At 43.5% G+C, this 18,510-nt stretch overlaps 1 protein-coding gene across 1 annotated transcript in view; it reads left to right on the forward strand.

The window, feature by feature from the left end:
• BRWD3 (bromodomain and WD repeat domain containing 3) overlaps nucleotides 1-18,510 on the forward strand; it is a 53,263-nt gene that overhangs the window by 2,194 nt on the left and 32,559 nt on the right. The window contains 7 exon segments of the mRNA XM_068697571.1: nucleotides 5,993-6,143; nucleotides 8,090-8,188; nucleotides 14,082-14,242; nucleotides 14,524-14,745; nucleotides 16,060-16,160; nucleotides 16,815-16,885; nucleotides 18,208-18,308. Of these exon segments, the coding sequence (XP_068553672.1) occupies nucleotides 5,993-6,143; nucleotides 8,090-8,188; nucleotides 14,082-14,242; nucleotides 14,524-14,745; nucleotides 16,060-16,160; nucleotides 16,815-16,885; nucleotides 18,208-18,308 (906 nt within the window).

Genomic DNA, 18,510 nt, shown 5'->3' on the forward strand with positions numbered 1-18,510 from the left:
ATAACTCTGAGCTTCGTTTTAATGATCTCGCTCACCTAGTGAACAAAAAAATGTAATTACTGACGCTAGCGTTTGGGGATGAAGCTTTTTTTCTACCCATTTCTCCTGTTTGACTGCTTAGAAGCAGGCAAACAAATTCAGTTCCAGTCTTTGCCGAGTGTTGCAACTGCGCTGGGCAGGCGGGCCCGAGATAATTGCATGGGAGTTTACAAACCCAGAGAAGTCAGATTTCTTGTTTGTTTGCCCGATATCCTGCTCCTGCGAATCTGACAGAGAATTTATTGTTCTAATTGCTGATGTTTCAACTTTGTTTTCCATTCTCAGTTCAGCTGTTGAGGCTGGCGTTGGTATTTCTGGGGCTGGTAGTCCTGTTGTTGAGGATGTTGGTGCTGCTCAGGGCTTTTGGAAATGATAAAGATGTAACAACCAAATCGCCTACCAGGCGGCTTTTGTCTAGGCAATGTTTACTCCCCCATCCCTCAAGCTTTTAGTAAAGAACTGAAATCTCCCAGTTGAGATTTTTTTTCTTTTTTATTTGAACTTGCTCACTTACTTTAAATGTCAGGTACTGCAAGCCAGATACAAGATACACTAATAGGAATTGTGTCCAGTGAGCAAAAGCGTGCAGAGAACCTGAGCTGGTTGTGTGTTTGGGTTCCCTTTGTCTTTCTGTTTATTTCCACCTTGGAGTGCTTTTATGTGCAACATGTGGCTGCCTGTCGAGGTAGGCGCCCAGGTGTACTCCAAAGGTCTGCGTGCTCAAAGCACTTTTCACTTTGTTGCTGGCTGCTGGTGGTCGTGGGACACGAAACGAGCTTGTAAAGGGGAGGGTCCTCGCCCTCATTAGGAAGGTCTTAGGTATGTCAGACTTGCACGCAATTAGTACTTCCATTTTAAATTAACCACAGCAGTTTAATGTGTAGCCAGCTGCTGGGCAGACAAGTCGAGCTGAGCTGCCTTAGATTATCACAACAGTCTCCCCTGGACTGCTGGTCGAAATTATCTTTGTTTATTCCCGATAAAAACGACTGACCCTCGTCTGGCTTTCAAGAACTTCTCGCAGGACCGTCTGTTCTGTCCAAGCCCGTTTTGTTCTCCGTGCTGAAGATAGGCCTGATTTCAGGGCACGCAGAAAATCAGCTGTTGTTGGACAGCGTATCTGAGCGGGGAATTTGCATCCATGAGAGGCTGGCGTGGAACAGCTTATGGGATTTGGCTTCGAGGTTCTGCCTCGTCCGTCTGCATTGATTTAAAGCGAGCTGTGAGGCCGAGGTGCTGTTATTTATAGATACTGCCAATCCCAGCATTAGCAGCAGAGAGATGTTACAGTTTTGTCACCTCAGGAAAATGTCATCTGGTGGCGGGGTGGCTCCAAGCCACCCTCTCCAGGGAAGCTGAGTGGGTAATGGCTTTTTAAATTTGTGTGTATTTGCATATTGTTGACATCTTGTGCAAGCCCGGTGTCGGAGCTTCCTTTTGCTGAGATTCCATATTTGAGGTCTTGAGTAATTTCCTGCTCGCTCAGCTGCCTCGGTCCTCTTGGTCTCCTCTGCTGCTTTTGGTACGTTTGTCAATTAGTTCCGAACTGATTGGTGTTTTGGCAAATGGGAGAACTGTCGGATGGTTGTCTGGAGGGTAGAGATCTGCTGTGGAACTGCCTGCCCACTGAGGCCCTGGTGTGAAGGAGCTCGTGCAGGTCCATGTTGCTCTCAGCGTTACTTCCATCAGGTTTTACATCCAAACAGCTTCTGCACCAGATGCAGTTCCATCAGATGGAGTTCCAGCTTCGCAGCAATGTTTCGTGGGGCTTCCTGGTGCCAGCCCCTGGGAACACGGGCATCTTCCTACCAGTAGTAATGGCAAAGAGTTGTGGTTTTGTTTGTTTGTTTCCTGTTTATTGAAATGTTCCTGGGAGGAGAAACTGTCAAGGCTAATACCAAGGGGATTTGGTTTGTTGATCCCTGTGACAAACAAGCCTCCTGCCTGTCTCAGCTGGCCAGTGTGGACCCTTTTCTTAGCAGCCTTTGAGATTACGTTGTAGTGGTGCCAACAGCAGGAGCACAGACAGGTTTAGGGCCATGACTTTCCCCTAACCCTGCCCTGACTTTAACCCCACCGTGCCTTATTTGCTGCTGCTTGGCACTGCAGCATCCTATTTGCATTCTGCTTCCACAAGGGCATATCCACTTTACCCCATTCTTGAAAACCTTTAGATCTGTAAGGTCTACGTCCTGTGCAGTTGCTCCCATGGTGCTGTGGTGTTCCTGTGCTCTGACATTTTAACCCATCTCTCCCAAAATAAGACAACAAAACATGGTTTTCTTTACAATTTATCCCGGTCTTCGGAACTGGCTCTCACTTAGCCTGTTCATCTCTTCCAAGTTATTTTAAAAGCTCTTTGTTTAACACATTTTTTGACTTGTATTACTTGTTTGTTTCTCTCTTTTTTTTTTCTCATTTTCTAATTTTTTTCTAAACCACTTTTTAATATTCTGGAGATACTTGCTAATACATTTGGGTAGGTGATAATGTCCTTACGGGTATTATATTTTGCCTCATGGGGTTTGGGCTACAAGGTGTGGCTGTAACTGATGTTAAGCTTTGCTTTTTTCTGTCCTTTTAACAAGAATCTGATCTGGGAAACTTCATTTTTCTTCCTCATACGTTTGCAGCTTTGTGTTTTGGAAAGATTCTTAAAACCCACTTAGGGCTACCTCATGCAGAGGTGAAGGGGGAATATTTGTTTCAAGTTCTTTCGGGAACCTGCAAACAGAATTGCTGGTTTGGCTCGGGGCTGCAGTTTAAGCATTTTATTTGGAAGTTACTATGGAAAAAAAATCTCCAGGAGAACGGACTTCTCGTGCTGCCTGCCTGTGTAGCTGCTTGGTAGCAACAGTGGTGGGAACGTACAGATCAGGGGCTGCCTCCTGGGGCTGCTCTGCCCCGTGCAAACATGTGAGTGATGGGGAGAAGAGCCCTACGGCCTTTCTTCTTCAGCCAGGTATGGTTGTGCTGGCGGGTGGCACGTCTGATGAGTAGGGCTCGTCAATAAGGCCAATGGTCACGTTGATAGGCGCTCGGTCTGGGCGATGTGCGCCCCGTGAGAAGTTGCTCAGAGAAGTTTCCAACGTTGTAAAACCGAGCGCTGAAATCTCGCTGCTTCAGCAGCTCCCTCGTGCTGCTTGAACTCTGGCTCCACGCTGGATTTGCCAACTCTCCTGGTCTGGGCAGCCAGCAGCCAGATGTCTGGGAGCCTGAGCTGCTTAGCGCCTGGGTCGCCCAGACAAATCAGCACCAGGCACCCGCAGACGACTGCCACATGCTCGGCGAGCCTGGAGCATCCATCTTCGACCTCTGAGCGCTGGCAGGCCTGCAGATGTGGCTGTGCTCGCCGTGATGAACTGCCTGAATGCAGAAATCTCCGTGTGTGAAGTGCCTTCCCGTTTCGGAGTAGGTGCACGGGGCTGGGCAGGGCTGCCTGTTGAACAACTCGTGCTTTTGTGTGAGGAGAGCCGTGCCCCGGCCCCACAGCAGGGTGTTTGCTGCCAGGTTTAGTTCAGCGCCTCTCACTGGGCACAGAACAGCGGCGATGCTTCAAAACCGGCGTGTTCCTGGGTGAACAGGGAGGTGTTTCCATCCAGCACACCGAGAGAATGCTGTGGGCTTTCTGAAATGGCATATTAGTGGTGGTTTCTTTCTACCCTAAAAGCAAAATGTAAGTTTTCCCTGCTTCTGGATTGCTTACTGTTTTTCTTCTTATCTTGTGAGCTTGAAGAATTGCAAGAACGGGCAGTTGTTGACTGAGAAACACCTTACTGATTATCAGCGATGTGAAGCAGCGTTTTGTACCCTGAAGCTGGCAAATTTCAGATTTTCTCTTCAGGACTGCCTTTGTTTCAGATCCTCCCCTTACATAGCGAAGGGAGGCTAGCACAGGATAACAAAGTTTTGTGTGTGTGTGTGTGTTTTTTTTTGTCATTAAGATATTTCTAGTATTTGAGCAATGGCTAAGAGTGATGGACAAATACAGAAGTCCAGCGAATCCTTTCATCTCATTTTGCCAACTATTGCATCATGTATGGCCTTTCTTCTCAACTCACCGTTTCACTGTGTGGAAATTCCTGGAATGGGACCGTGTTAGTGCAGCCCTCAGGTTTATTTCTCCTGCAGAAGTACGATTCTTCCCTTTCCAGCAGAGCCTGGAGCTTTGGAGCAGCTCAGCTCCCACGTGGATTGTTGTTGATGTGCAGACCTTTACGAGGCAGTGACCCAGAGGCAGCACAGCAGAGCCCGAGCCGCTGCTCAACGAGTTTCCATTTGGACTGGAGGAGTTCGCTTTGGTTTAGTTAAATGACAGCTTGTGTGTGCCATTAGGAAAGGCTTGGCTTTTTTGGTTAAAGTCTTCTTGGTGCTGCCGTGACTGCATCGTAACGCAGCTGACTCACCGCGCTGGGCTCCGTAGCACCACTGCTGCTGCCCAATTGGAGCGAGGGATTTCCCAACGACCTGCAGCAATCGTCTGCCTGATGCCATGGCTCAGCGAGCAGCATTTTGGCAGCACCCCTGAGCGAAGCAGTTTCCTTTTCCTCCTTCCTGCTGCGTGCTGTTTCCCTGGTGCGCCGGGGGCTGGCGTTCCCCAGGGGATGCAGATGACCAGGATGGCTGGGCCAGGCTGGGGGTGCTGTGTGGTTCAAAGCAGTGGTCCTCTTCCTTCCTTTCCACCAGCTCTGCCCCGTGTGAACCTGGAAGCTTTCCTGAACCTGGCAGAAATCCTTCCTCTTCTGTCGGGTGAGTGCCCTCTGAGCTGGGGAGCCAGAGAGCCTCGCTCTGTGCTAGGTGAGCGCCGGAGCTGGTGCTGAGGGAAACTTGTTTGAGGATTTAATCAGGCTGGGGGATGCTGCAGCTGGACAGAAGCTGGCCGTGCTGTGCCAGGAGGGAACTGACAGCCTGTCACCAGCACCGGCATGCGCCTGGATGCATCTGAAGTGGTCCTGTAGGAGAGAGGGGCGCTCATGGCCATGCGTCTGCTTTTTCTGTACAATAAACACAGCTCTGGCCCTGTCAGGTACTATTTAGTATTACCTGGCAGTGGCTTGTGGCTTGGGAAAACAGAAATCTGTGTTAGTATCATCATGTTCTTTGTAATGCTGCAACAGATACAGCAATTATATAGCTCAAATGAAACTTTTTTATCAGTCTCTACTCACGGGTACTTTTTTTGTTCCTGTTGGTCCTTGTGAAGGAGATGACCATGGCTCTGTGTCCTGCCTTGAAGGAGCTAAATGGGCTCTGATGCTGAGTTTTTGCTGCCAGCTAGTAAATGTAGCAGAAGTCGGGCAGATGCAGGGCGTTCTGGTTAACGAGGCACAGTTTATTTGCTGTTTGAACAGACTGGCAGGAAAAACTATTGTCTCTCTGTAGAAAGCAGCCTTTGTCTACAGGGGAAAAGGAAGAATGTTTTCTCAGGATGACAAAGTGGAAGCTGACACGTGTGGGTGTTAGAGGTGCCTATTCCTGCTTGCTAAAACTGTGGGCCGGGAGTTGCTGTAAGGATCCCATTTAGGGTGTTTAGGCTGTGCTACGGGTGCTGCTTACAGTGATGTGACTGGCAAGGGCGTCTCAGCTGAGCAAGACATACGGCATGTGAAAAGGAGTTAAAGGGTAAAACAGACTTCAGAAAAAGTCCCCAGGCAATCCTTTGTTTGATCAGAGTACTGCCCTGAGAATGCTGAGTTTTGGGGATTTTCTGTTTGGAATTGAAGGTTGTCCTAAATGACTCTGGCTGTTGTTACCTTGATTTTCTAGTCTGACTTTTTCAGCGCTCTGTGGCACTTTGAAAGACATCTGAGGTATAATTCATTCGGAGTTTTTTTTTTTTTTTCACCACTTTCATGCTAGACTTGATTTCAACAACTAACTTGAATATTAGAGTATGAGCTGGGAGAACAATACCGGCAGAAGCAAGAACAAAACAAATTTCTGTGTTGTTTAGGTGGCTGTCAATGCACACATCCCTCCGGATTATCTTCTTCGGATCTGCGAGAGGCTGGGACCGCTCTTAGACAAGGAGATCCCTCAGAGTGTCCTAGGTGTGCAGACCTTGCTAGGCGTTGGGCGGCAGTCTCTGTTACGGGCAGCAAAAGGTAAGATTTCCAATGCACGCGTGGCTGCCTTTGGTTTTGATGAGTAACCCCCTTTTGTTTCAATTCTTACTGCGCGATCTGTGCTTGTTTGCATGAGCCGTGGTTTATCTCATTTGCCTGTCAGCTCCTGCGTTCCTGTTGCAGTCCTGCTAAAACACAGCGGGTGCTGGTCCTGTTGCACATACCTGCTCTTGGCTGGCAACGCCACCCGAAGCAGCTCTTGGCTGTTGCTGCCTGATCTTGCTACTTGCTTCCCCTCCCCACCCTCCCCTGCACCTTGGGCCAAGGATTGTGTAAATGATGAGCTGGATTAGAGATTCGATCCGTCTGAAATAGCTGTTTTCTTCATACGCCCGAGCACGTGTGTGTCTGAAAGAAGCCAGCAGAATTTATGTTTTGCTGGGCTGTTTTTCACGCTGATAAGTTCCATTATTTGGCTCCCTGGCCATGCAGGTGGGGCCATCAGGTTGAAGGACAGGGTAGCATTTGGGGCAGCGTTTAGAGGGTGGGAGAATAGGTGAGACCGGTTCTCTGGTGATAATTCCTGCTTGTCCTTGCTTAAAGTTAATTTGACCAAAATACCCTGTTCCCTTCGTGAATAGAACACCAGGCCAGGCCTTTTGAAAAACCGCTCTGCTTGAGATAATGATCCTGAAAGCAGACTTTTGTGTTAGAACTGAGTGGATCTGAGAGCCATCTGCTGCTGAAAGGAGCAGTTCCACCCGTCCCTCCTCGCTACCTGCCCCTGCCACTTCTCCCCTGTAGGAGCCAGAACTTATCTGATCCTGTGACTGCTGATTCAGAGAGCTAAACTGTTGCAAAATTTATTACTGCTATTGTAGTGAATTAAATTAGCTCCTGGAAGGATCAGAGTGCCGGAGGTGACGAGAGGCAGCAGGAGCAGCGTCCTGGGAGCAGGGCAGGGATGGAGAGCAGGACCTTCCAGTCCAAGTCAATTGACACACGTGGATTTTTTTTTTTACCCCCAGTTCTGCTTCGGTATGAAGCTCCCATTTACCATTAGCAGTTAGTTATTTTGATCAATTTTAGGAAGTAAGTGGTGCTGTTAAGGTGCATCTTTGTAATACTCCGTGGTACGTTTCGGGTTGTAATCGGAAGGTGCTCTCAGGGGTCTCTGAGTCACGTAAACTTGCAGACATCACAGTCACAGATCTAAATGGTGATGCGCAGAGCCACCAATCTGTGGCACTATCCTTCTGTTTCAGTCCTTACTCGCTGTGGAAGCTCGTTTCTCTCCTTCCAGATGGCCAGAAATGGAAGAAGTCCAGGTCTAATTTCTGAGGCACTCTGAACAGTCTCAGAAAAATCACTATTGTTCTAGAAAGAAGGCTCTCTAAGGCCAGTTGGCAGCAGATAGCTGGAGAGCCTTTAAAGAAAACAGTCTTCATTTTAAAAACAGGGTTTTTGGGGGGTGCTGGGGTGCAGAGAAAACTCTGAAAGTAGGGCATATTGCCACCGACTGCAAAGAAACAGATGTATTGGAAAAAAAAATCCCTTCTCCCCTTTTCCAGGAGAAAACACATGTATATGTGTGTTTATTCTCAAATGTACAGCTCATAAAGAGAGATCCCGCATGTATTGGGATTGCAGAAGGACTAAAAACACATCAGAGCTCAGCTTCATACCAAGTGCACCTACTTCTTGCATTCTCTTTCCTTCCAGCATATCAGACTCTTACCAAAATGAAGCAAAACCAAGCTGAAGACACTTTCAGTCATATTGCTTCCTCTAACTGTTAAATTCTTGACAAACTATTTAAAAAGATCAATCTTATTCTTCCAAGAGAACGGTTGAACTTGGAGGCTGGGGCATGAACTTGGATGCTGGGAATGGTGCTTGATGCTGTTGGTTCTAGGGAAAATTGGGCAGTTGGGCCCAGCTGGGCTCTTCGTTTCACTTACCTGCTGTTAATTTTGCCTGTGCAGACTTCAGACACACGCTATGGAAAGGATCTGCATTTGCAGCTCTCCACAGAGGCCGGCCTCCCGAACTACCTGTAAATTATGGGAAACCACCAAACGTGGGTGAGTCTTGACACGCAAACAAGGTGTTTTTTCCTTCTCTGTAGTTTTATTAATATTCCAACTTAAAGTTACCGTATGAAATGCTAATAGGGGGTTTCCTAAATGGCTTTTTTGATATGTCACCATGAATTGCTCTAAAAAAGGGTTTTCACAATAGAATAACCTTTTTTGCACTATTCTGGCTTGATTCTTCTGTAACATATGCACACGTTAAAACGTCGTGGTCATGTTCAAAAGCTTTGCATGTCACCTTCCTGTTTGGAGGGGAAATAAGCTCGAATCTTTATGCTATGCCTACATAATATGTGCATATCCCTATGGGATTGAACAGGCATGGTTACAGGCGTGGAGGCAATCTTATTCGGGAACCTCAGCCAGAACAAAGCGCCTGGCTCCCAGAGAACTTTTTTGTCTCAAGAATTCAGTTCAGTTCAGTTGTGACAGAAAACAGACTGCTTGCAACATCCCTCTCCAAAGAGGAAATAATCACCAAACCAACATTTGTACTGCTTCAGCTTCAGTTGTCCACCCCACTAAAGAACTTGTATAAAACTCAGATGTGTGTTAGGCGTTCAGCTTATACATCACCAGAGAGCTCTACTTTGCTTAAACTGGAAGGTATTTTTCTTGCACAGTCTAAGCTTTCATTAACCGTTTTTATAGCAAAGAAATTTGATTCTTGCAGGCATAAATATAAGTGCTGTCTGTCATGATTTGTTTTCGTATTAGGGTATTTTATCTGTGTTTGCCATCTGAGTGTTTGTGCAGATGTATAGGCTTCTCCTGGTGTGTTAGGGGATCCGTTCACGTATGTTTCTCTTATCTGTTAAATGGAAATCTCTAAACGGAAGTCTTTCTATTGAACTTCATCCAACTATCACTATTACTTTAACTTAAAAATCAGAATATTGAAAGTACCTTGGGTAGTTTTCCTTCTGGTTACAATTCTTATTTTATCTCTGGAAACAATTTCTCTTTTTAAGGAGATTCCATCAGCAGTTCTTGCTTTGGAGACTCAGGGATCAGATTGAGTCTCTGCTTCTGCCACGTCTGTTCCTCTGTGCTTCTGCACTTTCTCCCTGCCTCTCATTACTAAAAATTAACCTTTGTCTGACACGAAAGGGACAATGTAGAGGCTGCTTATGGATGAAATTGATAGCGCAATTTGCATAGGGTCTGTGGTGTTTTGGCAGCAGTGACAGGATAGCAAAGTTAATATGGATCTTGTGGTCGAAAGAGAAATGGGTATTTGCCTAGAACTGGTTCATATTTAACTATTACATTAGTATTTTTCCTGCACTGTGAAACAATTTGGGTTATATCGTGGAAATTAAAAAATAAATAACTATTTCCATATATTAGTAAGGTTACTTCTGTGCATACCTCTATTTTTATCCTTTTAGACTGGTTCTGAAGTTACTGTATAATTAGCAGTTGGGTTGGTGGGTTGCTAATCAGCTGGATTTAGATTTACTGCACAAACTCAATTTCTGTAGAAGTTGTATTTCTGTAAGTACTCCTGCATCAACCCTTTCATAAGGGGAGAATCAGACCACGTGTTTTTGGAATATGCTTTGTTATTGATGATCAGCAGTGACGGGCTGGACGTCAGCATTGGCATGTTGTCATGACAAAGGTCTGTGCTGCTTGGTTGGTGGCTGTTTGGTGACTTCACAAACAGAATGTCTTGTTGGTTTTGATGTTTTTCCATGAATTGGTATTAAGAAACACAAAAGTGTTGTTTGGAAATCTTTCTTTCATAGCCTGAAATTCATTTTTGTAAACACTGGTTTCTAGAAGAATACAGTCCTCCTTGGTGTGGCTTTCTGCTGCTGACAGGGCAGCACGGTGAACGCAGTGAGGTTGGCCTTGCAGGCTGTTTCTTTGCAGGTTTTGCTGTAGCGCTGTGTTTGGGACTCCCGTTGTCTCTTCCAGTCAGAAAACAAAAAGACTGGTCACAGAGAAGCTCAGAAATGTAATTATTCATGGATGATAAACCTGGGTTTCAATACTGCGTAGGGTTTGTCGGAGGCTTTTTTTTGCAAGCTATGCAAAGCAGATCAGAAAGAAGGATGGTTGCCCTCTGTAGCTGATTACCAGAAGTATTTTAACCCGTGTATGAGCATGTTCACACGCGTATAGCTGTACTCAGTGAAAGCAGCACCCCCAAAATTCTGGCCCAGAAACTTCGTTGCATGATGGCTGTGCCCAAGAAATTGGGCTGTACGGAGATGGACGCGGGTGGCAGCGAGTTCTCAGTGAGCCCTGGCAGCATGAAACGTGGTGGCCATGTTGTGAGGTTGTGGTGCTTGTTCCAAAAGGCAAAATATAGCGATGTGGAATCATCACCCTTAATACTGGGGGGAAATTTCCGAACCTGATGTTTGTACCAATGTTCTGGTTTCAATTTTGGCTTGAAAAAATGGAGCGAGTCAAGGGTTTATGGAGAGAGGAGGGATTAAAGCAGCTGCAGTTAGGTGACTTTGTCCACACTGACGTGTTTTCGTTTTTTCTATAGTTGTGACTTAACTTTGAAACTTGTGATGTTTGTTTTCTGTATTTATTTTTTCCATGGCAGGGCTGTTGTGGGTTTTGTTTTATCCGCCCTGTGCTAGCGTTCCTGTAAGGGTTTTTACATTTGCGTTGTTACCTCTCCTAGCATGGATTGCAATTAAAGAATCACTAATTTATGCTGTATTTGCCTCCCCTACACCTCCTGCGATGCTGCTGCTGTAAGTCAGGGCTTTCCCCAGCCTGTCCCTACGGTGGGAGCTGGCCATGCTGCTGCAGGGCCAGGTGGCGTACACCAAATGCTGCGGCAGAAAAAGCCAGCTCCTGCCCGAGCCAGCGGGCTGCCTTCCCCAGCAGCCCCTTGCAGGACTTCCCCTGAGAAGCAGGCCTGGAAAAAAATTTGCTTCATTTCTTAAAAACAAGACTTTTAATGTCAAAATACAGTTTTGAAACGTTTTAATAAGTAGGGAGGGGAAGGGGGTAGACTTGGCAACTGTTACGCCCAGTATGGCCCGAAGTACAGCAGCTAATTAGATAGGTTGCTAAAAGATTTTAGGGCTATTTGGCTAATTCTGTGTGGGATTCAGTAGGATTTTTTAAAATGGTTTTAAGCTTTGAGTACAGTAATGTAATTGTATTAAAAAGGAAACTTTACAGGGCTTTTCATCATGTACATGCAATTCCCTATTTATATACTATGCCCGTTAATCTTCTACCAAAATGGTGAGACCTGGAAGCTGGATTTCTGTATTTTGTATGGTTTTGTTTTTTATTTGGTGGGGAAGGCAGCGGTACTTGCAGTTCCTTTGAAGGCAGTGATGATTCACCACATGTAGGAAGGAAAAGCTCTCAGTCGGAGCTTTGTGTGTGCTACACGTTGCTGGTACCCGAAGCACAGGGAGGATCAGATGCATTGAATACTTCCTACTTTTGTTCCAAGGTGCTCTTGCTTTGCTAAAGATGACAGCCCTTACAGCACAACTAGAAGTCTGTATTTCTGCGAAACAGTCAATTGAAGCATTTCATGAACAGTGTTTGTATTTTTTAGTTATCTATTGGAGACTGAGAAATGGGGAAATGGATGCACACAAAAGTGAAGTGGCTTTTACGTGCTCTGAGGCTGAACTGCCTGCAAGTCTAGGAATTGACTGGAAAACACGGGTGCTGAGCACCAAGTGAAAGGCTTTGTGAGTTAGGTGCCAGGCTGTTGTTAGACCTTGTTGGAAATCCCACGGAGGAAAACCTAAAATGGGCAGGGGTAAATTTCCAGCAGGATCACCTGGGAGCATTGCACACACAAGGTGTTGTGATTACTGGGAATACTTTGAAATGCAAGTGTGCCGTTTTGATTCACACGATTTTTTGTGTGATTAAAAATCTTCAAAGCCACATGAAGTTGTCCAAAGGCAGGTACTCTCTTACTGTGTATTTACATGATTTAAGCCCTGCAAAGCACATTAGAATTACCAGCTTGCCAAGTGGCTACCTCTCTGCACTGGCTACGCACAGAGGGGGAAAGAGATGTAATGCTTTTTAAAAGTTAGGTTTTAAGCTGGCATACTTAAGCAATGTATAAAAATAATTGCATAGGCAGTCCTGAAGGTACCTTTGTACAGCATTTATCACAACGGGATCTCTGGATCCTCCTGCAAGAGGTGGGGAAAAAAGTTAAGGATTTCATTTCTGTTCTGCTAGGGAAGGCAGTTCCATTTAACAGTTCCTATATAGTATGAGATATAGGCTGAACAGTAGGTAGACAGTAAATTAATTTAGTGCATTTTGCCTCTGTAGTACTGCTGATTATGTATTTTTACATGAAAAACAAATATTGACTGAGGATAAGGTCACAGCGGCAGCCTGATGATTTTTGCAAACCTGTACATCTTCAATGCAACTTTTTTTTTTTTTCTCTAATTGTGACATTTTAGTTACATTGAGGGATTAAAAATGGGCCAAATTCCAGAGCATAAAGTGAGAAACAAAAACACTTCCTGTAAATCTGGATCAGTTCACTTTTCTTCCCTATTTCTCTGTCTGCTTGTGTGTAAATGCGTCGGTCTTACAAATGTGCAGAAGTTACCAGTGAATAACCCTTTGAAATTCTGCTTCTCGACATGGTGATTTTTCTAACATCTTCCATATTTTATTTATTTTTTTGTGGGCAGGCAATGATATGATGATACAATTAAGAAAACGGGTCCAGTTGTTCAAGCTGCTACTAAACCAAAGGCACTGTGCTATTAAACTAAAGGGTTGAAAGGCGTGAGAGCTTCGTGTGGTTCCTGGGAAGCCCTGCCTAGTGCAATGTGCAGGAGGCAAGATAAGGGGCTTCTTCAGGGAGCCTCCTATCGCAAGTACTCAACAAAACCACCAATGTAGCAGCATTAGATCTTTAAGTACCATTGGGAGGAAAAAAAAAAACTCGTAAAACTTTGAAATCAAAAGTGGAAGTGGTATGAATTAGGATAGGTACAATCAAGCGCCAAAAGCGATCTCAAACTACGTGTCAGATCAAAGATTAGAATTAGGATCTTCCTGTGGTCTGCAGCTACGATGAGCTGCATTCAGTGGTGTGTCCCAGCAGAGTTTTTATTTACATATTTATTTATTTTATTTACATATTTATTTTCTCCTCTCCTTGTCTAGTGGAAAGACTCATAGTTATCACCAGGGAACCTGCGAACAGTGCTGGTATTTACCTGATGGTTTTGTTCATTTAGATTTCAGGTTGTTCTTGTAAAGGCTCCTAGGTATAGCAATAGGATAGCATTTGTTGTTGTAGTTTTTTCTTGTGCCTGCTACTCTTCAGCTTTTTTGCATTGATGCTGCATATTTCTTGCTCTTAAATTACGTTGTGATTAAAATGAAATGGTATTGCTGCTGCTAATAATAATGAGAGGGGTTTTGTAGGGAACCTGTAGAAGACCATTGACCCTTACATATGATCTGGGATCCATTATAATGAAAAATATTTTCATTACAAGAAAAAAGAAAAGGCATTTAGAATAACCTTCGATTGTTGTCATCCGAAAATTAGAAGGAAATTATATATTACTAATACCAAGTTTTCCAAAGCCACAGAGAATATTTCTGTTGTCTGCTCGTGTTTTGAATGCTTGGAATGACTTATGGTCATTCAAACACTTTATTTTGATTTAATATTTTTTAATACAGCAGATGTAGCATGTGTTGTGGTAAGCATTGAAAGCATCCATCAGGAGTGGGCTCACTTTTTGGAAGACCATGCATGCTTTTGTGATAAAGTGGCAGAGGTTCAGATTTATAGAAGTTGTTACCAAATGTTATATTAATGTAACACTTGTTTACTTTGAGTTCTGGACAAAATCCATGTCTTAGCTTTCTTTTTGTTTTTCCCTTCCAGTAAATATAATTTCTGCCAGGCAATTAACTGGATGTGGACGCTTCAGCCACTTGTTCCCAACATCCACCTACCAACAGATGAAGATGCACAAGAGGATTTTGGGGCATCTATCATCTGTTTACTGCATAGCCTTTGATCGCAGTGGGAGAAGGATTTTTACAGTAAGTTTAAAAATGTTACTTTTGAGTCCCTCAACAGCCTCTTAGTTGCTGCTTGAGATGCAGATCCAGAAACTGAAGGGAATCAAAATTTTGAAATGTTTCACAGCTGTCTAAATCCCTGACCCCACAAATTGATTCCCAGACTCAGATAGTTGTGCCTCTGTAGAATCCCACTTAAGTTGTTGGTCTGCCAGTCCATGGCACAGTGGTGTACGTGAGCGTTATGGACACACAATGTGTATATTATTTTATCTAATCTTTGGAAATTTTTGTGGCTTTAGGGGTCAGATGATTGCTTGGTCAAAATCTGGGCTACAGACGATGGGCGCCTGCTCTCAACGTTGCGAGGACACTCGGCTGAAATTTCTGACATGGCTGTTAACTACGAAAACACGCTGCTCGCTGCAGGCAGTTGTGATAAAATTGTCAGAGTATGGTGTCTTCGAACCTGTGCCCCAGTCGCAGTGCTGCAGGGCCATTCAGCTTCCATTACTTCCATACAGGTAAGGAATAATGTTTATTTTCATAAACTGTTAAATTAAAATGGTACTAATGAATGTGGATTATGAACCGGGGATAAAAGTTCTCTTTTTGTCTGTGTTTGGCAGTGTAAATTTGCCCCAGCTTGAGGGCAAATCAAGATTTGCTCTCAATTGAGAGCATCAGATGAACCAGCTGAGGCAGAGAGAAATCTGTGGTGGCAGTCCTTACGCAGCAACTGAACCAACATTCCAGCATTCCTGGAGAGTATTTGCTTTTCAGAGGAATTACTGTCAGCAAAAAATCCTTATTCCACATTACTTGTTTGCTCGTTTTTTTAGCCTGTACCTCAAGGGGCTGTGCTCACTAGTGTAGCATCCAGCAGCCACAGCACAGGTGAGGGTTTGTAGATAACCTCCACTTGTGCCCTTGCGGTTTCAGTTGTGCCAGTAAACAACAGTGGAGCTGCAAAAAAAAAAAACGACTGAACTTCCTGCACCCAATTCTGTAGAGATGACACAGTCAGTAATGGCTGGTAATTGGCAGTTTATTTACTTTAAAAATAAAATAAAATTGGCTAGACAGAAACCTCCAATAAAGGAAAATTCCAGGATAGAAGTAGACAGTCCCCGCAATTTGGCAGGTTATGCACATCAAGGAGGGATTGAGTGAGGACATTTAGCTCAGAATACCTTTCTGCTGGAACTTTGCTGCCTTTGATTCATCATAATCTTCTCCTACACGCCAGTAGTTCTGGGGATCTCATTTCTCCCCCTCTTGCCTGTACTTTTCACTTTTCTCTGATTTTTAACTCTGTTGCAAGTTGCTTACTTTAAGGTGATTTTTTGGAGATATTTTATAATTTGGATTTGTGTTTTATGTATTTACTTAAATTAAAAAAATGTTTACATATGCATACATCCCTCACAAGGCTTTTGGAAAACTCTGGTTATTTAGAAAATAGTAATTACTATTTATGGCTTTTTGAGGAAACAATGATTGATTCCTTTATCAAATACCAGGCAGATAGAGGATTAAAGAGGTATTCTCTCATCTTCTTGCCCCATTCAGAGTGTCTAAGCTTGTTTCATGTCTCCAGTTTAAGTTTTGTGTGGTAAAAACAGACTTGCTAGCCAAAAAGTGGGTATTTTCCATTTCCTTGTCATTGTTTTTGTGCAAGTTCAGATTCTGTGGTTGTTCCTAATACTGCTCTCTGTACTCCTGGGGAGAAAGCGAAGGTGCTAATGAAAAAAATTCTCATCAATGTCCATTTGCAAGATTGTAGCATGTAAGGGGAGAATAAAAATATCTGATTGAACTTAAAACTTTATTTTTAGTTCTCTCCAGCAAGAAAAGGCACAACACGATACCTCACTTCTACTGGTGCTGACGGAACAATCTGTTTCTGGCAGTGGCATGCTAACACCATGAAGTTTAAGTAAGCCTGTTCAGATAATTATAATTATTTTAAAAGAAAGACAAGTTTATTCCGAATTTTAGAGCGGAGAGGAATGCTGGGATAATTAAGGGACTGTTTCTTCTCAATGAACAAGTTTCTTGGGGATATGTTCTGCCATAGACTTGCTGCTGGACCACTGTGGTGTGACTGCAGAGCGCTTTCTTGTGTGTGTTGCAGAGCCTGTGGCATTACGGTCCGGAGGGGAAGCTGCTATTTGGGGTTGTTGTGCTTTGGTAGGCAGTGCTGTGGAAGAACTTAATGCTTTCATGTTTAGGACCAAGTCCTTGTCTAAAATGTACAAGCAAAGTTATTTCCTTGTTTTTAATCCAACGAACACGCATCTGTGGATGTCATCAAACCCACACTTAATAGGAAGTAAATGGTATTAGAGTAAAGGATTGTTAGGTTCTGCTTTAAATAGATTTAAGTTGGTGAGTATCATGATAAATAAATTATTTTTTTAATTTAGAAAATGATGGATTTCTTACTAAACAAAGGAAAAATAAGCTGTAGAAAAATTAGCTATGAATTCTGAAATAAAGGGTTTTATGATGGACATACTGACCTGACCTGTTAAGTTGTAGTGAAGGACTAAAGCAATGAAAAATAAAAATATTGTCTTGTTGTATGTAGGGATCGCCCTGTAAAATTTGCAGAGAGGTCCAGGCCTGGTGTTCAGATCTCTTGTTCTTCTTTCAGTTCAGGTATGTATGCCTTAGTAGGTAGCTGAAAGTATTCTGTGAACTGTAATTCCTTTGGTAGCAGGGCTTGTTTTTACTACTATTAAATGCAAGTGGTATCAAACCTTTTTTTTCAGTTAATCACAGCACTGCCAAATTGTGATTGTTGGAAACTTTCCATGCTGTCTGCCTCAAGCTGCCCTCTCGTTCCTTCCTTCTTTCCTTCCGAGCTAACGTGGCTCAGCCACTTAAGAGGAAGACAGCTTTCAGCCTGTAAAGTTCTGCAATGGAAAGTTCTTATAATCTGGCAGACAGGTGGCCTCTGTTCAGAGATTACACTTTTGCCAATCCCAGATTTGGCTGTACGGTAGGAGAATCAGTTCTCCTTAATTAGAGACTTCTCTGGCCTTCAGTACTTCCCAGTATTTCTCTTGGGACACTTTTGTCTTCTGTCTTTTGCTCCGGCTACCCAGGCTGCACATGCTGCTTCGTAGCAGAACAATAGGGCCTGTACCAGGCTGGGAGCACAGGAGTGAGACTGGGTTAGTGAGCAGCTATTCACTAATCTACTTAGTACTTCATGCTGAACAATGAAGTATAAAATCATCTACTGAATGATCTGTAAGTGACCAGGTCCCTGTGGTCCATTGTATGTGTTTGGAAATACCAGCTTGACTGGCATCCTTTGTTGCAGCACTGAATTCTCAACAACAGTGTTTTTTTACAAGCAAAATTATGTAATTTCTCATTAATTTTTGTTATCTGAAATTGAGTGCTATTCTAGAGCCATGTGACCGTTTTCCATGTTCCTTTCTTAAAACCATGGATCCTAAATAGCTGAAACTATTTCAATGCCATAAACTACCCATTACAGTATTGCACAAAAAAAGAATACTAAACGGAATAAAAAGCTCCCTATTCAGCAATAATTTCTCATACACTTCAAATAGATATGTTTACATATTTTGTTTGGTATTGACCAGTGAGGATATTAAATTATTCCCCTTCTGTTTTCCTGCATAGGCTGAATGAGAGCACTGTGGTACTTTCTGACAGAAAGCAGAACAGTTTGTTGGGGGGATGGTGTAACTAACATTTGTAAACCTTTGTGATAGAGCTGAAAATGTTGTATGCTTCATTGTTATGTTAAAGTTGATATGGTCTTAGAAAGTACAGATTAAAGCAGAAGTTGTCAAAGTTAACTTCTTTTTTCAGGACATCTGCTTTTATTATATTGAAACTTTCAGTTTAAAACCACAGTATGTGTCTTTGACAATAAAGCAGTAATAAAAATTAGTTGTTACTTGTTTGGCTTTTTTTCTCACAGAAAACATTGTCTTTCTTAGGTGGCATGTTCATTGCAACAGGTAGTACTGACCACGTGATAAGAATTTATTATTTGGGCTCGGAATCTCCAGAGAAAATGGCCGAGTTAGAATCTCACACGGTAAGAGACAAACCAGAAAGCACTTCTTTTCCCCCCTGCTTTACCTTATTTCAGGGACCTAGGTTTTGTATACCCTATTCAACTTGTATTTTTTTATGTCCCTAGAGTTTGGTTGGCTCTCAACACTGCAGTTTTTTAATACCTTGAGATGTATACTTATTTTTAAATTCCTCTGAGGCAGGAGATGCATGCAAAACATTTT

The sequence above is a fragment of the Anas acuta genome, chromosome 13, assembly GCF_963932015.1.
Source record: "Anas acuta chromosome 13, bAnaAcu1.1, whole genome shotgun sequence".
Lineage (NCBI taxonomy): Eukaryota > Metazoa > Chordata > Aves > Anseriformes > Anatidae > Anas > Anas acuta.